Source organism: Oncorhynchus kisutch, linkage group LG17 (genome assembly GCF_002021735.2).
Source record: "Oncorhynchus kisutch isolate 150728-3 linkage group LG17, Okis_V2, whole genome shotgun sequence".
Taxonomy (NCBI): Eukaryota; Metazoa; Chordata; class Actinopteri; order Salmoniformes; family Salmonidae; genus Oncorhynchus; species Oncorhynchus kisutch.
Window position 1 is genome coordinate 61,755,758 of NC_034190.2, and position 10,974 is coordinate 61,766,731.

The 10,974-nt window shown below is 40.6% G+C and overlaps 1 protein-coding gene across 2 annotated transcripts in view; it reads right to left on the reverse strand.

Annotated features, from left to right (window-relative positions):
* LOC109908054 (AMP deaminase 1) overlaps positions 1-3,417 on the reverse strand; it is a 43,700-nt gene extending 40,283 nt beyond the window's left edge. Inside the window, exon 1 of one of the 2 annotated variants that reach the window (XM_020506460.2) lies at positions 3,292-3,417. In XM_020506460.2, the coding sequence (XP_020362049.1) occupies positions 3,292-3,313 (22 nt within the window). In that variant the 5' untranslated portion in view covers positions 3,314-3,417. The remainder of the gene's footprint in view (positions 1-3,291) is intronic. The other variant, XM_020506461.2, reaches the window with a different exon arrangement.
* Between the last annotated feature and the right edge of the window lie 7,557 nt (positions 3,418-10,974).

Sequence of the window (10,974 nt, forward strand, 5' to 3'; positions counted from 1 at the left end):
TTTGTACCGGTTTCCTCCAGCATCTTCACAAGGTCCTTTGCTGTTGTTCTGGGATTGATTTGCACTTTTCGCACCACAGTACATTCATCTCTAGGAGACAGAAGGCGTCTACTTCCTGAGCGGTATTACGGCTACGTGGTCCCATGGTGTTTTTTCTTGCATACTATTGTTTGTACAGATGAACATGGTAGCTTCAGGCGGTTGGAAATTGCTCCCAAGGATGAACCAGACTTGTGGAGGTCTACAATAGTTTTTCTGAGGTCTTGGCTGATTTCTTTTGATTTTCCCATGATGTCAAACAAAGAGGCACTGAGTTTGAAGGTAGGCCTTGATATACATCCACAGATACACCTCCAATTGACTCAAATGATGTCAATTAGCCTATCAGAAGCTTCTAAAGCCATGACATAATTTTCTGGAATTTTCCAAGCTGTTTAAAGACAAGTCAACTTAGTGTATGTAAACTTCTGACCCACTGGAATTGTGATACAGTGAATTATAAGTGAAATAATCTGTCTGTAAACAATTGTTAGAAAAATTACTTGTGTCATGCACAAAGTAGATGTCCTAACTGACTTGCCAAAACTATAGTTTGTTAACAAGAAATTTGTGGAGTGTTTGAAAAACGAGTTAACGACTTCAACCTAAGTCTGTTACCTTCCAACTTCAACTGTATTTTTACACAAAAAATACCTTTTTTCATTCCACAACAATTTAACATGTACATTTTGTAAACATGTTGACTATGCAGGGCCTTTGTACTTAATATGACTCAACTTAAGTTCAACCGACTATGAGTTTACATCCATTGTAGGCAGTCTCGGAATGTTCCTGTGTTTACGTTAGGCCCTGGGCATGCTCCAACCTCGTATCTAACCGCTGCACCCACTGTCTCCCTTATCCAGTCAGCCAGCCAATGCCTCCTGGAGAGCAGCTGTCTGAACAATAGCACTTCTATTTTCTACCCCTTCAAAAAAATCAGTTAGTGATATCCCTCCCCCCAGACAGCAGGGCCCTCTTATGATTGAATTACACTCAGGAACTCATTACAATAGTCATACAGGGAGCTGCTAGAGGTGATACAGTACTATTCAGTACCAGTATTATAAGAAAAACATGGGCCAGCTGTTTGCTAACAGCCTTAGTAGAAAAATATAACAAAACAGAAATAAACCACTTGATTCTGAATGGTGACGCAGGTCTAGTGATCATTTACACAACATTATTCAGAAACTGATATAGCATTTAACTATTGCACAAAAATGCATGGTGTTCACTGGTATCAATGTGCTATATTACAAGTTATAAACTGGGTGGTTCGAGCCCTGAATGCTGATTGGCTGACAGCCGTGGTATATCAGACCGTATACCACGGGTATGACAAAACATGTATTTTTACTTAACATAATTAATTACACCACAAATGCATGGTGCCTAAGAATTGGCCGTATACCACACCCCCGTCGGGCCTTATTGCTAAAATATCTAGCAGTGTTTACAAATCATTGCAACATTTATTCAGGAAAAGCTACTACAATTGACTCATTTGTGGTGTAATTAGGGCAGTAAATATAAATGTTGCAAAATGTATTCAGCAAAAATCTACTACAGTACACTCATTTGTGATGTCATTGTTATCTGAGAAATAGTTATAATTACGTTGGTAACCAGTTTATAATAGCAATAAGGCACCATAAGGGTTTGTGTTATATAGCCAATATATCACGGCTAAGAGTTGTGCCTAAGAACAGCCCTTAGCCGTGGTACATTGGTTATATACCACACTCCATCATGCCTTATTCCTTAAATGACCAACACAAAATGTTTGGCTGAAATACATGTCCTGGGTTCTTCCATAACAACACTTGACCTAGCAGAATTTGCTGACCAGTTACAGCCATCAATCTCTAACTTTCTCAATTTCACTGCTCTGACGCAACCACTCAGCATATGCCTCGTTCAATTTCTCCTCTACTCTCAATCTAAAAGGCAACACATCATGTAACATTGTGTATTATAGTACATCCACATACGTTTAATGTAACATAACAGGTATCCAACACTCCGTCAGAGAGTGCACTGCATCTTAGCGCTAGAGGCGTCACGACAGACCCTGGTTCGATTCCAGGCTGTATCATATCCGGCCGTGATAGGGCGGGCACAAAATGTTTGTGTGTGTCGTCCAGGTTTGGCCGGGGTAGGCAGTCATTGTAAATAACAACGTTCTTAACTGACTTACCTAGTTAAATAAACGTAAAATAAAAAATGAAAAGAATGTGATAATGTGGACTGCTTGCTCATAGTTGGAGGTTCATATTATGCCTTAACTTAACATCTGCCCTAATTACACCACAAATGAGTCAATTGTAGTAGCTTTTCCTGAATAAAGGGCCGGATTACCAAATGGGCTGGGGCCCCAACCCCAAAATATGTAGAATTGCAGTAAATTAGCTTAAAACTTTGACATTTTCTCTCAGCCTCATGGCAAGATGTGAACAAAAGTATGAGATGAGCTTTAAAACAGAAAATCCTGCCCCATAGCAAAAACAAAAAAAGTGTATTACATTATTCTCTCTGCACCATGACAAAATGTGTTGAAATTTAGGAAGTTATCCCCAGGTCCCCAAATGCGGTTGTCCGGCCCTGGGTGATTAGACACTAAAGCTGTAAAGCTAATTTTCTGCCCATCACTAATAATGTCAGTGACATTGGGTAGCAGACAGACAAACAAATGCCTCAATGGGTATGTACCACCAGAACAGTTGGTCTGGTCTGTGCCCATGCCACAAAACCTGGTGTGACTGAATCAGTAAATTAAAATACCAAAACTCTCTGATATTAAGGCAAATTTAGATTAGGAACTCATTAGAAACTGTTATCCTGTGTAAATCCTTAAATTAACATTTATGAACAGATTTCCTAAAATGTTTAAAAAATAAAAAACATGAGTGGATAAATCAGCAGAAGTTCGTGACTGACTCTTGCAAATGTGAGAAAGTCACCAACATAAAATTTGAGTCTGACATTCGTAATTAAATGTGTGTTCCGTTAGAAAGCAAGCTGTGAAATAAATATAAACCCTGAGAGATTAAGACTGGATAGACAAATCATTGTACAGAAGACTATTACCAAAGAGCTACATTTTCATATATAAAAAACTGCAATCTGAAAAACTGTTTATTGGCTATGTTGCTGCATGACAGAGCCACCAACAATCTCAGGCCTGGGCATGCCTTGAGTGGGGCAGCAGTCTGTCAATACAATGTCAGCGGCACCCACCAGACGACTCACCTGGCATATTGACTTTAGGCATGGTGATGGCTGTTCGCTTCCACAAACGTGCTCCCTGAGGACTAGCAAAGCTGGTCAGCTACTGGACCGGTGTAGCAGGGAAGTGTAGAGTCATCTGCCTCTCCAGTGCAATATGAAGCTGTGCCTGCGCCGTGTAACCAGAGCCTGCAGTGCCCACACAGGATACGCAAAAGAGGATCCTGCGTGCCCACTCTATTTTAAGTTTTAATATCTGTCCAGGTCTCCCTGACAAGTACACACAGAGGGACAGAGGGAGATGGTCTGGTGTTATACAAGTCTGATAGCTGGTCAAGTTCAAGAGTACACACTTATTTTTCTGTTTCCATAAGGGTGGTCGTGGTCAGTGGGAATACGACTGGAAAATCATTTTCTGGAAAACTAGTCTGCATTGAACAGTCTAGACAATCACGTATACACTTAAATAATGTTTTTAATTATACATTATAAACCGGATGGCTCGAGCCCTGAATGCTGATTGGCTGACAACCGTGGTATATCAGATCGTATACCACAGGTATGACAAAACACTAATTATGCCACAAATGCATGGTGCCTAAGAACAAGCCTTAGCCATGGTATATTGGCCATATACCACACCCCCTCGGGCCTTATTGCTAAAATATCTAGCAGTGTTTACAAATCATTGCAGAATATATTCAGCAAAAGCTACTACAATTGACTAATTTGGGGTGTAATTAGGGCAGTAAAAATAAAAGTTGCAAAATTTATTCAGCAAAAGCTACTACAGTACACTCATGTGACCTGGGAAATAGTTCCGCTGAACACAAAAGGAGCATCAAATATCCAGCCGTTTCTGAAACAACAGTAGAGATCCTGCGTTAAGTCAAAGTAGTCCACTTCTCCCCCCCAAAGGCCTTTGAGCATGTGGGCAGGGAAGGGCAGCTTTTTATTAGCCAAGAATAGCCGGGTTGCTGGTTGGAAATGTAAGAACGTATAAAAACTAAAGCACACCGGACAAACCAAGCCTGAAAAGCTGCATGGTCCAGAAAAAACGCTTTTGGCTGTGGAGCTCCAACAACACTGACAAATTACCTACTAAGTCTAGTCACAACTATGAAAGAGTAACCACTTGAGATCGCATAATCTTATGAGTGTGTGTGTGGATCCATTTCCATCATGCAATGTTCCTGCTTTTCCTACACTGCAGAATTGAAGTCCTCCACTCCCTGACAGGCTTAAGGTTAAAACTTGTGAGAAAATTTTCACTGAGAAATAGGTGCTGTAATCTCAAATACAAGATATTCTCCTTTCTCCCACTTTCATGCTCCAAAGGGTGCCAAACTCAATAATTTAGCTAATTTGACTTCTGCTTGCCCAGGAAAATAAACCAAAGTAAAGTAAACCAATCTGATAGATCCTTTAAGAATATATAAAGGATGTATTGATAAAACATTCTGAAATGTCTTTTGATTAATCTTGAACAGACAAGATACAACTCCTCCCAGTTTGGCAAGGAGAGGAAGCTCATGGAAGTTTATGACCTTTTTTTGGTACACTTAAGAGAGTACTGGGAAGAAAAACTTGAAGCTAAGAACACGTGTGAAAACACCTAAGCCCATGCACCAACCTCATACCCGATTCTCCAATGTCCCCCAGTGCTTTCTCAGAACAGCCCTGAAGACACAACCAATCTATTTAGGGAATGCAATCCCAAATGTCAAAGCTCATTTCAGTCTGCAGCCAATAAAGGAAATCAAGTAAGAGAGATGGATTGAGAGCAGGGAGTTGTGCAGTGGGAGACATTGGGTAGAGAGGCGGGCGGTGGCCAGTGAGGGGCATTGGCAGAGAAGTTTCCCTATACTCTGAAAATAAATACCAGATCATTTGAGGGACTAATTCCTGGTCCTCTGACCCCAACTGGTCACATTACAGAAGACTAACAATAACGATAGATGAGCTCTTTCCGCATTATTGCCAAAGTGATATAAAACTGCACTCTACATGTTATTGTATGTCATGATCATGAATGACATACACAATAAATGAATTTATAGATGCAAAAAGACTTTATACAAGCGAGCACAGCCTCATCGACTCCTTATGAAGAAAGGTTTCCTGGAAATATCTTGTCCAAAATGAGACAAACAAATTCTTCCCATAGGAGAGGAGTTCCTGGAAGAAAAAAACATATCTTTCACTTAGCCTCTTCTCTAGTGGGTCACTTGGTGTCTAAGTTTCAAATCTCATATTTCCCCTTAACATTAACATATCTAGGGAGGATAGACTGTCAGACTGAAGCAAAGTTCAACAACAGGTGTTCCACTTCTTTTACTCCAGCCATTTCCATCATGTACAGTGCCCTCAGAGAGTATTCACACCCCTTGACATTTCAAAATGTTGTTGTGTTAGCCTGAATTTAAAATTGATTAAATTGAGGGTCTTGACACTGTACCCCATAATGTCAAAGTGGAAACTCAGCGATTTCACCATCCATGAGGCAAATGGTGACTGTAAAACAGTTCATGTATAATGTATAGTATAATGTATAAATGGCTGTGATAGGAGAAAACTTCAGGATGGACCAAAAACATAGTAACTCCACAATACTAACCTAATTGACAGAATGAAAAGGAAGCCTGCACAGAATAAAAAATATTCCAAAACATCCATCCTTTTTGCAAGAAGGCACTAAAGCAATACTGCAAAAAATGTGGCAAAGCAATTAAGTTTTTGTTCTGAATACCCAAAAATATATTTTTTATTTGCCCCAAACTCAGATTACTGAGTACCACTCTCCATATTTTCAAGCGTAGTGGTGGCTGCATCATGTTATTGGTATGCTTGTAATTGCTAAGGACTGGGGAGTTTTCCAGGAAAACATTTTTTGCACTGAATGGAGCTAAGCACAGGCAAAATCCTAGAGAAAAACCTGGTTCAGTCGGCTTTCCACCAGACACAGATTAATCCACCTTTGTACAGGAGAACCTAAAACACAAGGCTATTCTACACAGGAATAGTTTATTATGAAGACTGTGAATGAACCTGAGTGGCTGAGTTACAGTTTTGACTTAAATCTGCTTGAAAACCTATGGCAAGGCCTGAAAATGGTTGTCTAGCAATGATCAACAATTTGACAGAGCTTGAAGAATTTTGAAAATAATAATGTTGCACATCCAGGTGTGGAACACTCTTGGAGACTTACCCAGAAAGATTCACAGCTGTACTTGCTGCCAAAGGGGATTCTAACATGTATTGACTCAGGAGGTTGAATATTTATCTAAATCAAGAGTGGTTTATTTTACAAATGTTAGAATTTTTCTTAGACTTTGACAGAGTATTGTGTCAATCATTGACAAAAAAATCCTATTAAATCCAATTGAATCCCACTTTGTAATGACAAAACGTGGAAAAAGTCTAGAGAAGTGAATACTTTCTGAAGCCACTATATCTAGTCTAGTGCACATTCTAGCCTAATTCACTCCTGTCCCAAAACAAAAACACATGTAGCCGACTTTATTTAAAGTGGCACAGAACATTGAAAAAAAAAGATACTTAAATTCCACAACACTATTTTCAATATCTTCAGTTCAAGGGTGTCTGTCACAATAGACAACCTCAGTCCCAATAGTTTTGGGACAGGAGTGAATTAGACTGTAATTTGCACTAGACTAGATACATGATATTATCCATTTTAATTTGGCGGAAAATCGACTCATTTGTTGACTGAGACTCAAGATTGTGAGCGGAAAATTACAAAACCTTTGCTACCCTTGTCAGTTTAGGTTTGTTTCCGTCACCAGAGTTCACGCTTCATTTGTGCAGTATGAGCATCCTGTTCAATTGGTGTTATTGGCAGTAACATTATTTTAGGGTATCCATTCCCTAAAACAGCTTTGTGACATCAAATCGACTTTGGTGGTCAAGATGTGTTGGTATTTGTACTGATGGCGCAAAAGCCATGACAGGGAGACATAGTGGAGTGGTAACACGGATGCAAGTGGTTGCTCCCGACACCACTTGGGAACCCTGCAGCATCCACCGAGAGGCTCTTACTGCTTGAAAGACGTTTGACACTACAGTGAAAATGGTTCACTTTGTTAAAGCAAGTCCCCTGAACTCTCGTGTATTTTCTGCATTATGCAATTATATTGGTTAAGACCATGTAACACTTTTACAACATACAGAGAAGTGCGCTGGTTATCAAGGAGCAAAGTATTGACACGTTTTTTAATTGAGAGATGAGCTTATTGAGAAATCGCGCTGGTAAAACATTCATGCCCTTTGCAACCATGTACCTATGTGAAAGCGGATTCTCGGCCCTCACTCGCATGAAAACTAAATACAGGCACAGACACACAGGAAATGATTTAAGACACTCCAATACAACATTGCAGTCATGTGCATCATTTCAAGCACACCCTTCTCATTAACCTGTGGTGAGTTATTCACAATTTGAGATGAACAAATAAGATTTTATATGTAAGATGGCTAAATAAAGAGCAAAATTATTGATTATTATACATGCCCTGGCCCTATAAGAACTGTCACTTCCCATGAGCCGGGTTGTGACAAAAACGCACTAATTCTTACATTTATTAAACATATCGTATAGTGTGTGTGCCTCAGGCTTACAATGATGGCAAAAACATTTGAGAGTGCGCTGACCCTGGTGCTAGAGGGGATACGCAGCTGGAGGTTGAATGTTTGAAGGGTTACGGGACTATAAAAAGTTTGGGAACCAATGCCCTAGAACAGTTCTTTAACTTTTTCAGCCTGGGACCCAAATGAGAAATTGTGTTTTGCTGGGACCGAAATGTAGGTAAATGCACCAACATACAAAATGTAGGTAAATGTACCAATATACGTAAATATTGGTACATTTCTTTGCCCTTATACCTAAAACAAATGCATTTTAGACAAACAAATAACAATGAAATGGCAATATAAATAGCTAGTCATGTTTATAAGGGAGTCGTTAAATGAATTTGTTCGTTTCGATTGACTCATTACTAAGTACTTCCCCACACAAAACACATTGAGGGAGCTCCTCGTTAATTCTCAAAGTTTGTATGAAAGAGAGAAATGTATCGCTGTACTGGCTTTGCATGACGATTGAGCTCAGTCAGAACTTGTTGCGAGCATGAGTCCATTTGGCGAGTGGGAATGACAAAACAGTGGTTTACAGCGCATCATCTGCTGTTGAACGATAGCGCTGCAGCGTGTGACGCCGAGTGATCAAGAAAACTCCAGAAAAAAATATCTGGTAAACCGCGAAGCACACCCGCATCTCCCTCTCCCGCAGCTGCCAAACTGAGCAGAGACCGATGCTAAGCAGAGAGCGCACTGAACAGAGGCCGCAGTTGCACCTGGCCAAATCTATTCATTAAATAATTATACATGTGCGGACACGTCGTGACCCACCACAGGTCCGCGACCCATACTTGAAGAACGGCTAGAATATCTAATCAGGGGACTATTTCAGACAAATTGTCAGGGGCGCTGTGGTCATGTTTCATGACGAACAAGGGTCGGTAGCTAATGAGGGATTACTGTATTGTTTGACAAGGACTGAGACTAAAAAACCCAGGAAATAGTTGTGGAATGTTCCAGATCTTGGTGTATGCCTACTGAAGCTTTGGACAGTTTACCCGCATGTTTATATATTCCATTCTGATAAAGATCATCCTTCCTGTCAGAAAGATATATAAATACACACAGCCAAAAATCTGACAGTTTACTGACGCAAGTGAACGAACGTTTACAGTAGTGTGTCATTGGATAGAATAAGTAGCTAAACGTACATTATGTCCGCTCGAATTTGTATTTATACCCGAGTAAGAGCCATATCAATGCATTAGTCTTGACGTAGCCTCGTCGCGAACCAGGCTATTTGGGAGGTACGGCAACGCTAGACTAGTCTTGACAAAACGGGAATTTGAATTTTAAAATCTAATGTTGACATCAAACACCAGCATAGGACAAAATTGATACAGCACACAATACAATGTATACAAACTAGTCTTTGAATCCACTGTACTCAGAAGTATTGTAACAAATTGCCAATTTATACATTATAGCAAACATACTGAAACTGTCCTTAAATCTAATATGTACATATTTCACAGATCACCCCTCAATATGTTTTATTTGCAATAGGGGTGGGGTTCATAAACTTTGCCGAAGTACTAGAACCCCAAGGGACTTAAAATTGGCCGTAATCACTCCTGTGCATCCCTTACAGAGAATTGTGCCTTCAGCACAGTGGATGGCTCCCAGCATCGGATCAACTTTAATGATTACAAGGTAAGTGGACAATTTAACAGTATATGCATGTGATTGACAAACTGATTACAATTATCTTGAGCAATTCCCAAACATGGAACTACATACATTTTAGCTTAAAATCTACAGTTTATCAGTTTTTACGTCTGATTTCGCCAGTAGCTGGATGCGTTGTGCATTAATGCCGTTGTTTGACACTCAATAGACAAGCAGTTTTTTTGTACCTCCCTGAGTATGATTAGGCTCCATTTGAAAATACTGATTGCATTCAACTTACAAATATGTAATTTTAACTGCCCTCAAGCCTGGCCAAGATGGTGAGCACAAACTTAAGAGAATGGCCATGAGGGTAATGGCAGTCTCCACCACATCCAGTGTGTGAAAGTAATACCCAAAGACCTCAGAACCTACATTAATGCTGAATTTAGCTCTCATCCCATAAACAATCTGAATACTGAATAAGAAACTGTGGTTAAGGTATCAGTGGAAGGAGTCCCACGTGTTGTCTGGAGTTACTGAGAAAACCACGTCAGGAAGTGGTCACAGCTTTGGCACAATGCCTTTGTATACACGTCCAGCAGTATTTAAATTTTACTGTTTCATTTCACTTGAAAAGTCCAATTCAAATCAATCTTCTTAGGTGATAAATTCATCCCTATCATCTTCCTTTGCTTCGGTCGTCCTGGGTGCTACACACTTAGAGAAATTGAAAGAGTTTGAGCGGAATGCAGAACCCAATGAACAGCTTCTGAAGTCACTTGAGGTACGGCCAGCAGACCAGAGGTCAAGCTCACCCTGCTGCATAAAGGGCCGTCCTTCTGGGAAGGGTCTAGTAGAGGGAAAGGCGGCAGATACCAGGCTGGGCCTCAGCTGAGGAGAGCAGATGCTGGGGGGCAAAGTACAAAAGTGGTAATGGTGGTCTTAGTACACACAGTCAAAGCCTACCTCCCTTATCACGCCTGTGGCAACAAGCCGAACAGACACCAGAAGAACCGAAGAAGTCCAAAAGAAAGTCCCAACCCTGATGGAGGCTTGGGGATGGCTGGAGAGCCGAGGAAGAGTGAACCAATCAGGCCGCGAAAAAGAAAACAGCAAGGACACTGACAAAAGGGATGGTATAATTCCCTGAATGTTTGTCACAGTTGCCATGGATCCCTCCACTCCTGGGGTTTTGCAGAGCAAAGTCAGAGGAGAGAAGAGTGCCAAGTCCATTGAGCACCAGCGAATCTCTTGCTGCATGCAAGACCAGGGCAGGGACAGAGAGAAGAATAACATAAGCATTTCTGATGAGGGTGAGGATAACCAACATGTTATGAAACACTCAGAGGCTGGCATGGCAAAGATAAAAGCAGAGTGCTGGCAGAATCCAACCAGTGCCCTTAAGATGGTTGACGAGAAGAAAGTTAAAAGGACTAGTTG